The 18,123-nt window shown below is 36.9% G+C and overlaps 1 protein-coding gene across 5 annotated transcripts in view; it reads right to left on the reverse strand.

Moving 5' to 3' along the window:
* The window catches only part of AGTPBP1 (ATP/GTP binding carboxypeptidase 1), a 175,934-nt gene that overhangs the window by 151,035 nt on the left and 6,776 nt on the right, over positions 1 to 18,123 (reverse strand). For 4 of the 5 annotated variants that reach the window (XM_039475079.2, XM_039475078.2, XM_074395488.1 and 1 more), the window contains exon 2: positions 1,888 to 1,952. The exons of the other annotated variant lie outside the window; for it this stretch is intronic. In XM_039475079.2, coding sequence (XP_039331013.1) covers positions 1,888 to 1,919 — 32 coding nt within the window. In that variant the 5' untranslated portion in view covers positions 1,920 to 1,952. The remainder of the gene's footprint in view (positions 1 to 1,887; positions 1,953 to 18,123) is intronic. 5 annotated transcript variants of the gene reach the window in all.

Consider the following 18,123-nt stretch of genomic DNA (forward strand, 5'->3'; position numbering starts at 1 on the left):
GATGAGGACCATTTGCAGTGATCCCAATTTAGTTACCCTACAACAACAACAAAAAAGAAATATCCAATAAAATATAATTCAGAAGAAAAAATTTAAAATGACCTTAGTAGTCAGAGGCTTTCAAACTGAAAGTAATTTCACATTTTTATGAACAATGATCCAGTAATTAGCTAGACAGTTTAGCTAATCAATAAAAATGCATTATTTGTTTGACCTGATGCAAAAAGTAAGGCTTTCGGTTCATTTTGAAAATACAAATAATGCCTAATTCCTTTCCTAAAGAAATTACACAAGTACATGATTAAAATGAAATTTGGTATAATGTATTACAGAGTTAGTAACTGCAAAACCTAGGAATAAATCTCACCTAAATAAACTGTGTGTACACTATTCATTATAAAACAGATTTAAAGCATACCTATAAATGTAAAGTTGTTTACATGTAAACATAAGAACATTGCTACAAAGCAGAAATTTTCATTATTACCAATAGTAATACACTGTCAATTACTGAGCCAAATACTATCTAATCTTCTCAGTCTTATAATAACAGCATTATCATTAAAATAATTGTATCATTAAAATAATTGTATCATTAAAATCATTGTAATAATTTTTCAGATGAGAAAACTGAGGCTTCACAAAATTATACAATCTGTTCATGGCTGTATAGCCAAGACTATTTCAATACACAATCAATCAGATTTGTCTTTCAACTGAAATAAACAAATCCAACATTAAGACAATTTCTTGGTATTTAAGAACTTTAACAGAGATGATATAATGTGCTTTAACTCAGGAATCAGTTAAACACTTTTTTTTTTTTGAGACAGAATCTCACTGTGTAGCCCATGCTGGAGTGCAGTGGCGCAATCTCGGCTCACTGCAACCTCCCACTCCCAGGTTCAAGCAATTCTCCTGCCTCAGCCTCCCAAGTAGCTGGGACTACAGGTGCCCATCACCACGCCCAGCTATTTTTGTATTTTTAGTAGGGACAGGGTTTCCCTATGTTGGCCAGGCTGGTCCTGAACTTCTCACCTCATGATCCACCTGGTTCAGCCTCCCAAAGAGCTGGGATTACAGGCATGAGCCACAATGCCCGGCCTAAACTTTATCTGTAAAGGGCCAAATAGTATAAATTTTAGACACTGTGGGCTATGCAGTCCCTGTCATAACTACTCAACTTTGCCATTTTGGTGAAAAAGTGGTCACAGACAATATGTAAATGAATTGGCATGGCTATGTTCCCAAAAAAAACTTTATTTATAGATGCTGAAATGCAAATTACATATAATGCATCACAAAATACTATTTTTTTAACCCTTTAAAAAATGCAGAAACCAGCTAGGCATGGTAGCTCAAGTCTGTAATCCCAACACTTTGGGAGGCTGAAGCAGGTGGACCACCTGAGGTCAGGAGTTCCAGACCAGCCTGGAAAACATGGTAAAACCCCATCTCTACTAAAAATACAAAAAATTAACAGAGTGTGGTGGTAGGTGCCTATAATCCCAGCTACTCGGGAAGCTAAGGCAGGAGAATCGCTTGAACCCAGGAGGCAGAGGTTACAGTGAGTCAAGACTGTGTCATTGCACTCTAGCCTGGGCAAAAAGAGTGAAATGCTGTCTCAAAAAAAAAAAAAAAAAATATATATATATATATATATATATATGAACCGTTCTGAGCTCACAGGCCATACAAAAACAGGAGGTGGTCATAGTTTGCTAACTCCTATTTTAACTGAAAAATTAAACATTAATAAACATTTTTAATTATATAAATATACTATACTTAAACACAAATAATACTTTGTCAAGTATTGATTTTCAAATAATTGCATCATATATTATTTCTGTAACTTATGCATATTGATACTTAGAATTACAGTACCTTTTCTCTGGTATCACTTTTAACTTGCTCATCTTGAGTTACTTCATTTCATAATTGCAGATAATCTAAAAGAAAAATGTTAATGAATTTAAAACTTGTAACTCTTTTCTCTATACATTAGATATCACAGAAGCCATACAATGGAAAGTTTTCATTATAAGCAACACAAAATAACATCAGAAACAAAAAGAGAATATTTGAGTTCTATGTGCTTCTGCTGGGTCACTTTATGCAATGTATGACTACTAAAATACCTATAACAGCCAGGAAACTGTTATCAAAATCCCGGAACTACAAAATCGCAGAAACCTAACATAACGCCATCTGCAATCTAACGTCAAAATCTTTTGAGACAGTTCAAATTATCCTTCCTGTTCTAATACTTCCCCTTAAAATACAGAAACCAATCACAGCATCCTGTGATTAGTGCACTTTTGTCCACCATTCATACAGCAAATACTAGTAAATACGTGATTATTTCTATATAAGAACATTTTTAAATTAGTAAAAGCTTCTATATACCTCTTCCTTCAAACAATAGTTTTCATTTTTAGACATTATAAAAGTTTAAACAACCTTAAACCTCAATTCACACAATTTTTATAAATCTTCAAATTTGTTTTGTAATTATTGACCCTAAAATACTCTAAGTATCTTTTAAATACCAATGCTTACTGAAGCAGAATTTTTTGACATCACTAAAAAGTAGAATAACTACTACGAATTCAAAAAGTTAATCATATACTTGTGAAATATTTAGTAATGTCATATTTAAACAGATAACAAACACACAAAAAAAGCAATCTTCAAATTATTTAACTTAATATACTTAGAAGACACAGATATTCTGGATGTTTTTCTTCAACAACACAACTTTTCAACAAGACATACGAGATTTTTTTTCATTTTCCTTATTAAGTAAAAAAATGACACATTTAGAATTATGTACAAAAATTATAAAAATTGTTTTTAAAGTCAATGAGAAATTTTAAATTGTAATTTTTTTTACTATTTCTTAAGACACAACTACAAAATCAAAGTTACTTTTTTCTATTTCTAAATTAAGTAAAAATCACTATATATCCACAGGGAGAAAAAAAATCTTATATGATTTCAAAAGCACTGTTGCTGCCACAAACGGAAGAAACTATGAATACACTAACAGCACATTTCATGAAAAGTTCCCTGTGGATTGTATTAGAGTTGATAGGAGATGAAAAGAATAATGGTGGGCACTGATATAGCCAAGTAATTTCAACAGATAAGAAACGATTCAACTTGCAGTTCAGAGTAAAATAGTGTGACTATTTTACTATTTTACTAAATCTCCTCCTCCTCTTGGGACTAGATTACAATAAAAGTAAAGAAATAAAATTGGTTCCTCTCGGGTCCTTCTGGCGAGCTAAAGAGGGTCCATAAGTCAGAAGTGAAGTCTGTGCCTCAGTTGTCAGTCAGTTGTGTTTTGTGCCTTATTCTTTGATCACACAAAAAATGAGAATACTGCACTGAATGAAGTACAATTTAGCACTGCTTTTTCTACTGTAGTTGGTGTTTGAATAAGGAAGAGATGAAGAATGAAGTTTATTTCCATGTTTTCTATACCCCGCCATGCAGTCATGTATCCTGTATTTAATGAGCTAGAAGGAGTAAATCTGCCTGCAGCTCTAGAATGAGTATATCTGTCTGCAACTAGACACTGAGACCGTTTTCACTATGATTGAAAAAGACAATCTAGGTCTCACACAAGACATCACTATGAAAATTTTAGAAAAAGGCCGGGCGTGGTGGCTCATGCCTGTAATCCAATCACTTTGGAGGCCAAGGCGGGCGGATCACCTGAGGTCGGAAGTTGAGGAACAGCCTGACCAACATGGTGAAACCCCGTCTTAAAAAAAAAAAAAAAAAAATTGAGGAACAGCCTGACCAACATGGTGAAACCCCGTCTTAAAAAAAAAAAAAAAAAAAAATTGAGGAACAGCCTGACCAACATGGTGAAACCCCGTCTTAAAAAAAAAAAAAAAAAAAAAAAAGAGTCTAAGACTGAATGACGAGAGCCAGAATTCTGAGACCTAAATGAAGGAGCACAAGCACGTAAACAAATTCTCAGTAAGATCCCAGATGAGATCAATGACAGAGTAAGGTTTCTGCAGAAAATCAAAGACACAGCTAGTGCAATAAGGTAACTTCTTGGTAACAGCCAATAATGTCTTTAAAAAATAGCAATACCAGGGAGAGATCCAAGATGGCTGATTATTAGCAGCTCAGGATTGTAGCTCCCAGTAAAATCGCAGAGAATGAGAAGACGCCACACTTTCAGACGAATTTTTGTTGCTCACGGACCAGGAGATTCCCAGAGGAGGAGCCCCACGGGTCACCAGTGCGACTCTTGTGGCGGCGGTTTTGCCTGCATGGCAGTTTTGCCGGCACACCGGCACAGCGGTTCTTGGTGCAGAGTAAACGAGACTGGGTACCCTTTTGGTCAAGGTTTGGAGCTCCGGGAAGGCAGAGTCACCTATTTAAGCTGATTGGAAAAGGGACTCAAGAAGGAAGCCAGACTGGAGATTCCCAGGCAGAAAAGCACCACGAATCTTAACTCGGCTGCTTTGGCCGGTGCAGTGGGTTGCTCAGATTCCAGCGCTGGGAATCAGCAAGTTGGACGTCCAGAGACCTAATTTGAAAGTCGGTAATTACAAAGATGACAGGTGGATAAATTTGCAATGATGGGAAGAAACCAGCATAAAAAGGCTAAGAATAACCAAAATCAGAATGCCTCTCCCTCTACAGGGGATCACAGTTCCTCATCAACAAGGGAACAAGGCCTGATGGAGAACGACTGTGTTCCATTAACAGATTTAGGCTTCAGAAGGTGGATAATAAGAAATGTCTGTGAGTTAAAAGAGCATTTTCTAGCCCAATGTAAAGAAACTGAGAACCTGGAAAAAAGGTTTGACGAAATCCTAACGAGAACAGACAATCTAGAGAGGAATATAAGTGAATTAATGGAACTGAAGAATACAATATGAAAACTCTGCAAAGTATGCACAGGTTTTAACAGTCGAATTGATCAAGCAGAATAAAGGATATCAGAGGTCAAAGACCAACTTAATGAAATGAAACGAGAAGACAAGATTAGAGAAGAGCAAAAAGGAATCAGCAAAGTCTCCAAGAAATATGGGACTATGTGAAAAGACCTAATTTGCGTTTGATAGGTGTACCTGAATGTCATGAAGAGAATGAATCCAAGCTGGAAAATATTCTTCAGGACATTATTCAGGAAAACTTTCCTAACCTAGTAAGGCAGGAAAATACTCAACTTCAGGTAATACAGAGAACACCACAAAGATATTTCTCAAGTAGAGCAACCCAAAGACACATAATCATTAGATTCACCAGGGTTGAAATAAAAGAGAAAATTCTAAGGGCAGCTAGAGAGAAAGGTAAGGTTACCCATAAAGGGAAGCCTATCAGACTCACAGCAGATCTCTCAGCTGAAACCCTGCAAACTAGAAGAGAGTGGGGGTCAATATTCAATATCCTCAAAGAAAAGAATTTTCAACCCAGAATCTCATATCCAGCCAAATTAAGCTTCATAAATGAAGGAAAAATAAAATTTTTCACGAACAAGCAAGCACTCAGAAATTTCATCACCACCACGCCTGCTTTACAAGAGCTTCTGAAGGAAGCACTATACATAGAAAGGAACAACCAGTATCAGTCATCCCAAAAACTTACCAAAAGGTAAAGAGTATCTCCATGATGAAGAATCTATATCAACTAATGGGCAAAATAGCCAGCTAGCATTAAATGACAATATTAAACTCACAAATATCAATATTAATCCTAAATTTAAATGGATTAAATGCCCCAATCAGAGACACAGACAGGCAAATTGAAAAGTCAAAACCCATCGGTTCGCTGTATCCAGATCCATCTCACAAGCAAGGACGCACACAGACTCAAAACAAAGCGTTGGTGGAAGACTTGCCAATCAAATGGAGAGCAAAAAAAAAAAAAAAAAAAGAAAACAGGAGTTGTAACTTTCGTCTCTGACAAAACAGACTTTAATAGTAACAAAGAAGGACGTTACATAATGGTAAAAGGATCAATGCAACAACAGGAGTCAATGATCATAAATATATATGCATCCAATATAGGAATACCCAGATACATAAGACAAGTTCTTAATGACTTATAAAGAGACTTGGACTCCTGCACAATAATAGCGGGAGATTTTGACACAACGTTGTTAATATTCGACCGATCAACGGATAGAAAATTAATGAGGACATCTATGATTTGAACTCAGACCTGGAACAAGTAAACTCAGTGAATATTTATAGAATTATTCACCCCAGGTCCACAGAACATACATTTTTCTCAGTATCATATTATACATATTTTGAAAGTGACCACATAATTGGAAGTAAATCACTCTTCAGCATTTGCATAGCATTTCACAGACTTAAATTAAATATTAGTTGGCTGTTTGTTATTTTCTTCCCTTATTCCTTCCTGTCTCCGCTGTTAAGCACAATTATCGGCATAAAAGAGGTTTTTAATACCTATTTTTAGATTGCATTCCAGCCTGAGCAATAGAGCAAGACTCCTGTTCTCTCTCCCCCTTTCTCTTTTTCTTTCAAAAAAAAAAAAAAAAAAAATAGCAATACCAGAACCACAGGGCACTTGAACACCAAAACAAAGAATTTGTAAAGTACATCAAAAGTTCTAGTGATACTCTGAAAATGTATTTTAAAGATGGCAAAACAATAAATGTGTTCATAAGTGCCAACTGACTAATTTATCAAACCAACTTACTACTTTAGATCTTCAAAACTGTGGCCTGAAAGTTGTATATGTTATAAGAGAGATATTTCTCAGTAGCAGTATTTAACTGTCTTTATCCGTAAACTTTAAAGTTCAGCTGTATAAGTTATCAGCCCCTCCTGAAGGAATCTAGTCTAGGATGTTGAATGGGATTATTGCCATTTTACGCTATATTTTTGTAAAATGTAGCTTCATCATAATCTCACACTGAAAGTTTTGCATCATTTTTGCTATTATTATTCTTTTAAGAATTATAAGTCAAAAGAATGTACACCTTAATGTGTCATTATATAACATTCCTTAAAATAACTGTAGATATTGGTGTCGTTTCTGGCATTTTAACTTTAAAGTGATACGCTACAAGATAACGTATTTAAGAATATCTGACTGCAAATATTCAATATATAGTATATATCTGTTAAACATCTCCTGAAAAAAAAATGCATATATATGTGTATGTATATATGATCAGAATATCAAGACAATGTGGTGTAATGTCTAAAAAACTTCTAACAGGAGCTTATTATAGCAGTTTATAAAAAATAAAGGGCTCGGCACCATGGCTTATGCCTGTAATCCCAGCACTTTGGGAGGTCAAGGTGGGAGGACCACCTAAGGTCGGGAGTTCAAGACTATCCTGATGAACATAGAGAAACCCTACCTCTACAAAAAATTTAAAAATTAGCCTGGCCTCGTGGTGCATGCCTATAATTCTAGCTACTCGGGAGGCTGAGGCAGGAGAATCGCTTGAACCAGGAGGCAGAGGTTGGGTTGCAGTATGTTGAGATCACACCACTGCATTGCAGCCTGAGCAACAGAGTGAGACTCTGTCTCAAAAAAAAATAAAATAAAATGAAATAAAGCAACGAGAATTCTGAAGAAGGGAGGGAGGGAGGAAGGAAGGTTGGTTATGTTTAAGCCTACAGTGACAGAAAAGAAAATTAAGGGAGAAGAAGGAACAGGTATTCTGCTAAAGAAAAACCCAGGAAACTAGAAATCTAGCACTCAGAAATAACAAGGATGACAGAGGAAGACTATGAAACAGGGCTAACTAAAACTTTGGAATTGCAAAGAATAACTTTTTACCTCCTCTGTATTTCCATGGCCCACAACTGTGGAACACGCTCAGCAGTATCAAGCATCTAACCCATGGCAAATAATTTTCACTAAAGAAATAGACAACCTCAAAGAATTCTGCTTTCTAGGCTTAAGAGTCCCTGGGAAAAAGGTTAGCTCTCAACCCTATTATCCAGAGGCTAGGCCAGTGTATCCCTTACAGTTCACTTTTTATTACTGAAGCCTGAAGCCAGAACACTTCAGAATAAATGAAAAAGCTTGCAAAAGTTTGTGTTCATGACAAAAATTATGCAATAGAAAGTGCAGGCACCTAGAAGCGGAAGCAATGCATTTCATCACCAAGTTTGTGGCTTTGCCAAGCAAGTGTGATAAAGCAAAAGAGGGGCAGAAGAACTGAGAATGCATGCAAAAAGTGACTATAAAAACTGAACTCAGAATTTAGGTATAATCTACTCTTTCCTCTTTATCGGATCATTTTCATCACCATAAAATCATGATATTTCTGTGTCTTAGGAAAAAAACTTTCTTTCATCTCCCCAATTCAGCTACTATCCCATTTCTCTCCTTCTGAAAGCAAAGACGTGTTTATTCACGCAAGCCCTCTCTTCCAATCCTCTGTTAAACACATTTCCATACTTTTCACCAACACCATTCTTATCAATAAACAATGATCTCCATGTTACTAAATCCAATTATCAATTCTCAGTTCTCATCTTATTTGTCCTATCAGCAGCATTTGATACAGCTGACCATATCCTCTTCTTAGAAGTACGTTCTTCATTTGACTACACTTTGTTTTCTGCCAACCTCACTGACCACTTCTAAGTTTCCTTTAAAGGAATGCCCAGGGCTTAGTCCTTTCTCGTCCTCTACTCACTACAGTCTCTTCCTTGGTGATCTCTTCTAGTCTTGTAATTACTCAACATTTCCATTTGGATCTCTAATAATATTGCTAACTCAACATATGCGAAACTGATCTGACCTTCCCTTCCAAGTGTGCTCTACCCTAGCTTTCCCATCTAAGTTAAAGACAATTCTACGTCTCTAGTTGCTCAATCTGAAACCTTAGCTTCATCCTCGTCTCCTGTCCTACATCCAATACATCAGGAAGTCTTGATAATTCTACTTTCAAAATATATCCAGAATCTGATCACTTTACCACATCTACCATGGTCAAGCCAACAATGTCACTAGTCTCCCTTCTGCCTCTCATGCCCCCTACAGTCTATTCCCAACACATCTGTAGTGATCCTTTTCATACATTGAAGGATAGAAGGATAAAACATCTTAGGTAGATTTTTGCCACCACTCTGCTCAAAGCTCTGTGCTGCTGCCCATTTCAATGGCATAAATGGCCCTAGGGGAATACCCCCCGCCCTTAATTCCCTGACCGCATCTCCTGTCTACAACTCTTCCCACTTGCCCTGCTCTGGATGCACTGGCTGGGCCTCCTTGCTTTCCTCTAACACAACAGGCTCTCACCTTAATGCCTTTGCATAAGCTGTTTCTTTTGCCTGAAATGTGCTTCTGCCAGATATTGCAATAACTAACTCCATCGCTTCCTTTGCTCAAGTATCACTTTTTCAATACTACCCATCCCAACTATCCTATTTAATATTGCAAACTACCTCCAGATCCTAGCATACTCATTGCCCCTTCCTGAATCTACTTTGTCTTCTTCCAAAGAACTTACTGTCTTCTAAAATGGATGATTCAAAAATAACTGAGGCTGGGTGCAGTGATTCACATCTGCAATCCCAGCACTTTAGGAGGCTAAGGTGGGAGGACTGCTTGAGCCCAGAAGTTCAAGAACAGCCTGGGCAACATAGCAAGATCCCATCTTTACAAAAATTTTTAAAAATTAACCAGGAATGGTGGTATACACCTGCAGTCCCAGCTACTCAGAAAACTCAAATGCAAGGACCACTGGAGCATGGAAGGTTAAGGCTGCAGTGAGCTGTGTTCATACCACTGAGCTTTAGCCTGGGTGACAGAGCAAGACCCTGTCTCAAAAAAATAAATGAAATAAAAATACCTAAACATTTTTGCTCTGGTCTGAATGTTTATGTGCCTCCCAAAACCCCTATGTTAAAATACTAACCCCAAGTGACAATATGAGAAATTGGAGCCTTTGGGAGATAATTAGGTTATAAGGGTGGGACCTTTATGAATGGGTTTAGAGTTCTTATAAAAAAAATTTTTTTTAAACCCTAAAAATTAAGCTCTTTTCCTTGCACCATGTGAGCATACAGTGAAGAGGCACCATCTATGAACCATGAAACAGATCCTCACCTGATGTGAACCTGCCAGTGCCTTGATCTTAAACTTCCCAGCCTCCAGAACTGTTAGAAATAAACATCTGGCCGGGCACAGTGGCTCCCGCCTATAATCCCAGCACTTTGGGAGGCGGAGACAGGTGGATCACCTGAGGTCAACCGTTTAAGACCAGCCTGGCCAAGATGGAGAAACCCCATCTCTACTAAAAACAGAAAAAGTAGCCAGGTGTGGTGGCAGGTGCTTGTCATCTCAGGAGGCTGAGGCAGAAGAATCACTTGAACTTGGGAGACAGAGGTTGCAGTGAGCCAAGATCACACCATTGCACTCCAAAGTGCTCCAAAATTTGGCCAGGCACGGTGGCTCACATCTGTAATCCTAGCACTCTGGGAGGATGAGGTGGGCAGATCATCAGAAGTCAGGAGTTTGAGATCAGCCTGGGCAACATGGTGAAACCCCGTCTCTACAAAAAATTAAAAATTAGCCAGTCATGGTGGCAGGCACCTGTAATCCCTGCTATTCAGGAAATTGAGGTAGGACAATCACTTGAATCCAGGAGGTGGAGGTTACAATGAGCCAAGATTGCACCACTGCACTGCAGCCTGAGCAAGAGGGAGGCTTCCTCTCAAAAAAATATAAGCAAACCTGACTTCACAATACAGTGTTTGTCTTCACAGAGAGATGCTGGTGTCAAAAGCCCTAGGGGATGAAATTTTTAAAGCTCTAATTGAAGCTCCCAAAAAGTATTAAGTGCTATACGAAAACCTGTTCATTCAAAAATGTTTAAAGAGCTGTGTAAAAACATGGATGAAGAGCACATAAATCTACCACATACAGAAATACAGTGGCTTAGCAGAAGAATTCTCAACAGGTGTCTAAGCTGAAAGATGAATTCCAAGAGTGCTTTCACAAACACAGTGGGCCAGATTTTGCCAAATATTTTTAGAATGAAGAATGGCCCAATCGGCAAACATCTGTTATCACATGAAGTAACTGAACAACTCTCTGAAAGGTGTTAGAGAAAATATTTTTAAGGCCAGCTGTGGTGGTTCACACTTGTAATCCCAAGTGCTTTGGGGAGACTGAGGCAAGAGGCTCACTTGAGGCCAGGAGTTCTGGACAAACCTGGGTAACATGGCGATACCTCCATCTCTAGAAAAAAATTAAAAATTAGCTTGGCATGTGGCATATGGCTGTAATCCCAGCTACAAGGGAGGATGAAGCAAGAGGAATCCCTGAGCCCAGGAGTTCGAAGTTGCAGTGAGCTATGACTGCATCTATACTCCAGCAAGACCATGTCTCAAAAAATATACATATATTTACTTCAAGTGACAAGATTCTTGGGGAAAAAGAAATCCTATGATCAAAATAAAGGAAATCTTAAAACGTTTCCATTGTTTCTTGCACTTGAGAGTGAAAATGTTTACCTGCAAATCTCAAATCTTGTTGACATAGAAGAAAAATATTAAAAAGGAAAAGTAAATAGTATTTCCCTTTTCTTTTCTTTTCAAATAAGTGTAAGACTAAGAAAGGAACCCCGTCTCTGAATCTTATGCTCAGGCTGAGAACCTGACTTTGAGGAGGAAGAATTTTGTGTGCCACATTGTATGTTCTTGATTACACACTCAAGATGAGATTTACTGATCTACCCCTAAAAAAGTTATAGATTTCTCTGAACCAGTAATGTCCTGCCAATCATAGGAAAGTAATGAACATTTAGCTGCAGGTTTTCAACTTCTTAAGTTTTTTCTTATTTAACAAGCACCTAGAGCAAGAAGGAACTGTCTCATGTCAGATGAAAACAAAAACTGTGAATGCTTATCTCAAATTAAGCAAAATAAAAATAGGTTTTATGTGAACAAGATAAACTTCATTCTTTTAGTTTTAAAAGGTAATTTTATTGTATACATTAGAGCCTATAAAACATGAAAAAAATCAAAACACAAACAAATATTTTGTTAACCTGTGGACCTATATTTGAGCCTCACCATGTCAGTCAGTTAAAAAAAAAAAAAAAAAAAAAAAGAGTGGGCTTATTTCAAAATCTTACATAAATTACGTCTTGGACTATATTTTTATTAGTATTGCTTTTGCTTATGGTTTTTAATAGCTTTGCTATTTGATACTGTCAATAATTTTCATGGTATATTAGGTGCAAAAGTAATCACAGTTATTGTCCTTACTTTTAATGTTAATTGTACTTTTAATTAAAAGTAATGGCAAAAACTGTGATTACTTTCGCACCAACCTAAAGAAATAACATCAGTTAAAATTAGCTTGTAGTAGCAGTAGCATAAAGATAGACATAGAAACCAAAAGAATGAAAGTCCAGAAATAAATTCATTTATCTGTGGTCAATCGGTTTTTGACATGGGTGTCAAGTCCACTCAATTGGAAAAAATAGTCTCTTCAACAAATGGTGCTGGAACAACTTGATATCCACATGCCAATGAAGCTGGACTCCTATTTCATATCACATACAAAAATTAACTCAAAAGGGATCAGCAACCTAAATATACATTAATAATTAAATATTAATAATTAATAATTAAAATGCTTAGAAGAACACATGGGGGTAAATCTGCATGCCTTGGATTTGGCAATGAATTCTTAGTATGACACCAAAGGCATGAACAACAACAAAAAATAAATAAATTGGACTTCATCAAAACTAAACATTTTTGTATCTCACAGGACATTATCATAAAAATGGAAAAAAGTAAAAAGTGTTAGGATGTAGAAAAATTGGAACCTAGGTATGTTGCTGGTGGGTGTGTAAAAAATACAACCACTATGAAAAAGTTTGATGGTTCCTCAAATAGCTAAACATAGAATTACCATATGACCCAGCAATTCTCTTAGGTATATACCCCAAAAAACTAAACACAAGGACTCAAACAGATACTTTATGCCGATGTTCACAGCAGCATTATTCACAACAGTCAGAAGATGAAAACCACCCAAGTGCCCACCAACAGATGAATGAACAATATGTGGTATACACATACAAAAAAATACTATTCAGCCATAAAAAGCAATGAAGTTTAATATCCACTACAAAATAAACGAACCTTGAAAACATTATGCTAAGTGAATTAAAGATCCGAACCATAAAACTCGTAGAGGAAAACATAGTGAACAAGTTCCTCAGCACTGGTCTTGGCAATTTTTTGCATAGGATCTAAAGCATAGGCAAAAACAAAAATAAACAAATGGGACTATGTCAAAATAAAAAGTTCTGCACACCAAAGGAAATAACAAAATGAAAGAGAGCCCATAGGTTGGGAGTAAATATGTGCCAGCCATACATCGAGATATATGGCTTATATCAAGATATAAGGGGTTAATATCTTAAATATATAAGAAATACACACAATAGCAAAAAAAAAAAAAAGAATAACCCAATTAAAAAATCAGCAAAAGACCTGAATAGATACTCTTCCAAAGAAGACATTAAAATGGCCAACAGATATATAGAACGGTCCTCCACATCACCTATCAGAGAAATGGAATTCACGACCACAATGAAATATCATCACCTCACACCTGTTAGGATGGCTATTACCAAAAAGACAAGAGACCTAAAAGTTATTTCATAGTTCCTCCAGGGTATAAAGATTGAGAAAAGTTGGGGCAGTCACTAGCAGGCAGCTGGTACACATTAGAACAGGCCCAACATGGTTCTACAGCTAGTAAGGATAGCCTGAGGTTCCTGATCCATAGTCTCCTGACCTCAACAGTTTCCAGATTCTGAAACAGCAGTGTGGATCCAGAAATGAAGCTCTAGAAACAATTTCACAATTAGGCTGGAGGTTTCCTAATCATAAAAGAGATAACTCCCTTGGTTTCCCAGTTCTGTGCTAAGGTTTGAGAGTTTTTCCTCAATGCTCAATCTACTGTCTCTTTCTTCATCTCTCTTAACTTAATTCTTCCAAAGTAAGTAAGCCACTTAATGCCTGTGCCAGATATTGATTTGTTGACCCTCATCTCCCAATTCACCCTTTTTCCCCTGCTCTGTGAAAATGGATTTGTGCCCTTTAAATATTTTTTTTATCCACCAACTGACATGATATTAAGCTTTGTAAGCAGAGGGCACTGGAAAGACATTGCAAGGAAAATGTATTGTGCTTCCTGGTTCCAGGGCATTCACTTGGCTCCAGCAGACAAGGCTTTTCCAGGACCCTACTCCAACAAGGATGGTTTTTCCATCACCAGGCTCCTCAGTATGTACTGCTTTTCCAACAAGTGCCTAGGCAGTTTTGTAGCAGAGTATCTCTGATGAGATACCTCTACATAACCAGCATTCCTTGGTATCCTAAGGGGTAAATTTCCAGCAAATTTCACTGGTGCTGTACCATAGCTTGAACTTGCCCTTTGACATAGCCTTGACCTTGTCCTTTCCAGTAGGATCAAGGCTTACCTAGAAGATGGAAAAGCACTCTTAGTCCTGGGATAGTCACTGCTCCTTGTATCTGCCATTCCTATATTTGTTGGCATTATCTTTACTTCTCACTGGTAAATCTCTTATTACTCCAATCCCCTGTTATAGTCAATGATTCCTTATATTATTCTTTCCCTGTTAAATTACTGTATGGTTTCTATCTCCTGATTGAATCCATACTGATACATTCCAACAATTCTTTAAACTATTTAGCTGCCTATGGTAAACTCTCTCTTTGCTTAAGGGAAAAGTGGTTCTTTCTCTACAAGTGTGTCTTTACTGTTTTATTTTTAAATGAAGGACGTGGGTTCTGAAATGGAAAGGGAATATACAATACCCTCAGAGATGAAAGGAAGTTGTGACATCAACTTTTTTTAATTTAGGAAGTGATATTAATCATCCATAGCCAGGGTCAAAAACCATTCCTAGATCAACCTATTCAATACTTTAATTGGAACATTAACTTCATCTTAGAGTACTATCATTCATGTTATGCCTAACTGCTATTTTGAAACTTAGCCTACAATGAGATACCACTTCACAACCAAAAGAATGGCTATAACTTTAAAAAGACACATAATAACAAGTATTAGCAAGGATGTGGGAATCTAGAACCCTCACACATTGCTGACAGGAAGGTAAAATGGTGCAATTACTTTGGAAGTGGTTTAGCAGTTTTTTGTTTTGGTTTGGTTTGGTTTGAGACAGGGTCTTGCTCTGTCACCCAGGCTGGAGTACAGTGGTACAAACATGGCTTGCTGCAGCCTCAACCTCCTGGGCTCAAGCAATCCTTCTGCCTCAGCTGGGACCACAGGTACACACCACCACCCAACTAATTGTTTTTTTCATTCTTTATAGAGACGGTGGTCCTGTCATGTTGTCCAGGCTGGTCTCAAATTCTTGGGCTCAAGCAATTCTCCCACCTCAGCCTCCCAAAGTACTTGAGATTACAGGCATGAGGCTCCAAGCCCAGCCCAATGATTTTGTTATGTTTTAGCCCAATCTTTCACCTATTTTATTGTCATTAATTTTATCAAAAAGTGTGGGTAAGAGTAAACCTGCAAAAAGTTTACATACCTTTCCTGATCAAGCATTTGGACTAAAACCAAACAAATCTGTAAGGTTCATACACTCCTCTACAGAAGATGCAGATGTTCAGATACTTATAAAAGGTCTAATTTGCTTTTCTTTGTGACATTTCCTTTTTTTTTTTTTTTTTTTAAGATGGGGTTTCACCATGATGGCCAGGCTGGTCTTGAACTCCTGACCTCAGGTAATCCACCCAACTCGGCCACCCAAAGTGCTAGGATTACCGCCACACCTGGCCCGACATTTCCATTTTATTATCAATAAATTAGGTATGTTTGAAGAGCAGAATCTCATTACACTTTAATTATTAAATGATTTGTTTAAAATAACTCTTCCTCCAACTCAGATTTCAACCATTTTCAGACTTAAACAAAGCCAAAATTTCTGAATGAATATTGGTGATGAAATTTAAAATCATACCTTGAAACACATATTTTCTCTGCCTCTAACTTATGACTATGACCCATTTTTATAAAGAAAGCACTATAATCCCAAGTCAGAGTCAGCTCCAGCTAACATCCCAATATAAATTAAAATATATAAAATATGAGGAATAAAAACAGCTATATGGCATACAAAAAAACAAAGAACAAAAACAAACCCCTATGTAAAGGGATTAAATTTGCCAATCAAACACAAAGATTGGCAGAATAGATTTTTTTAATGATCCAACTGTATGTTGTCTGCAAGAGACTTACTTTAGATCCCTAGGCACAAATACACTGAAAGAGAAAGAATGGAAAAAGATATTCCATGCAAATAGTAACCAAAAGAGAGCAGGAAGGACTATGCTAGTATGAGAAAAAACAGACCCTGAATCAAAAAAGTTTACAAGCGATGAGGTATATTATATATTAATAAAAGGTTCAATAGAGCAAGAAGATTAAACAATTACAAACATTTACACACTACCAAAATATATGAAGTAGTTACAGATCATCAAAATACGAGGCAAAAACTAATATAATTAAAGAGAGAAATACTTCTACAATAAACGAGGCAAAAACTAATATAATTAAAGAGAGAAATACTTCTACAATAAAAGGTGGAGACTTAATACACCACTTTCAATAAGGAAAAAAGCGACCAGAAAGACGTGGAGAGGTGATTTGAAGAACATAATGAACCAACCAGATCTAACATATATTTAGAACAAAGTACTCAACAACAGAATATACTTTCTTCTCAAGTGCACATAGAACATTCTCCAAAACAGGTCATATATAATTAGGATGTATTAGGATATATATTAGGATATATATATCAAGTCTCAATTGATTTTAAAAGATATTTATCATACAAAGTGTGCTCTCCAACCTCACAAGAAGAAGTTAGAAATCAACCTGAGAAAGAAAACTGGGAAATTCACAAATTTGTGGAAATTAAACAATACATTCTTAACCAAAATGAATCAAAGAAGAAATCACCGGGTTAATTAGAAAACAGAGACAAATAAAAGGAAAGACATGACACACCAAAACTTACAGGATACAGCAAAAGCAGTGCTAAGGAGAAAATTTATAGATATAAACACATTCAGGCCAGGCGCGGTGTCTCACGCCTATAATCCCAGCACTTGGGGAGGCCGAGGCAGGTAGATCACGAGGTCAAGAGATCAAGACCATCCTGGTCAACACGGTGAAACCCTGTCTCTACTAAAAATATAAAAATTAGCTGGGCATGGTGGCGCATGCCTGTAGTCCCAGCTACTCGGGAGGCTGAGGCAGGAGAATTGCTTGAACCCAGGAGGTGGAGGTTGCAGTGAGCCGAGATCGTGCCATTGCACTCCAGCCTGGGTAACAAGAGTGAAACTCCATCTCAGAAAAAAAAAAAAAAAATTTAATAAAAAATAAAAACATATTCAAAAGGAAGAAAGCTTTGAAAACAACCTACCTTTATAACTAAGGAACTAGAAAAAGAAGAACTAAACCCAAAATGAGCAGAAGGAAGAAAATTAAAAAGACCAGAGCAGAAATAATTTAAAAAGAGACTAGAAAAGCAATACAGAAAATCAGCAAAGCCAAAAGTTGGTGCTTTGAAAAGATTAACAAAACTGACAAACCTTTAGCAAGGTTTAAAACAGAGAGAGAAAAAACTCAAATTACTAAAATCAGAAATGAAAGGGGAGACGTTATAACCAATTCTACAAAACCAAAAAGATTTTAAGAGTACTGTGAACAACAGTACACCAACAAATTGGATAACATAGAGGAGACAAATTCCTAGAAACACAAAACCTACCAAGCCTGAACCACAGAGGATAGAATAGACCCATAACTATTAAGGAGATATAATCAGTAATTAAAAACCTCCTTACAAAGCAAAGCCTAAACCTCATGGCCTCACTGGTAAATTCCACCAACATTAAAAAAAAGAAAAAAGAGAGAGGAGAGAGAGGAAGAAGAGGGGAGAGAGAGAGAGAGAGAGAGAGAGTGACAGAGAGAGAGAGAAGGAATACTTCCTACCGAGAGAGAGAGAGAGAGAGAGAGAGAGAGAGAGAGAGAGAGAGAGAGAAACACTTTCTACCTCAT

The sequence above is a fragment of the Saimiri boliviensis genome, chromosome 2 (assembly GCF_048565385.1).
Source record: "Saimiri boliviensis isolate mSaiBol1 chromosome 2, mSaiBol1.pri, whole genome shotgun sequence".
NCBI lineage: Eukaryota > Metazoa > Chordata > Mammalia > Primates > Cebidae > Saimiri > Saimiri boliviensis.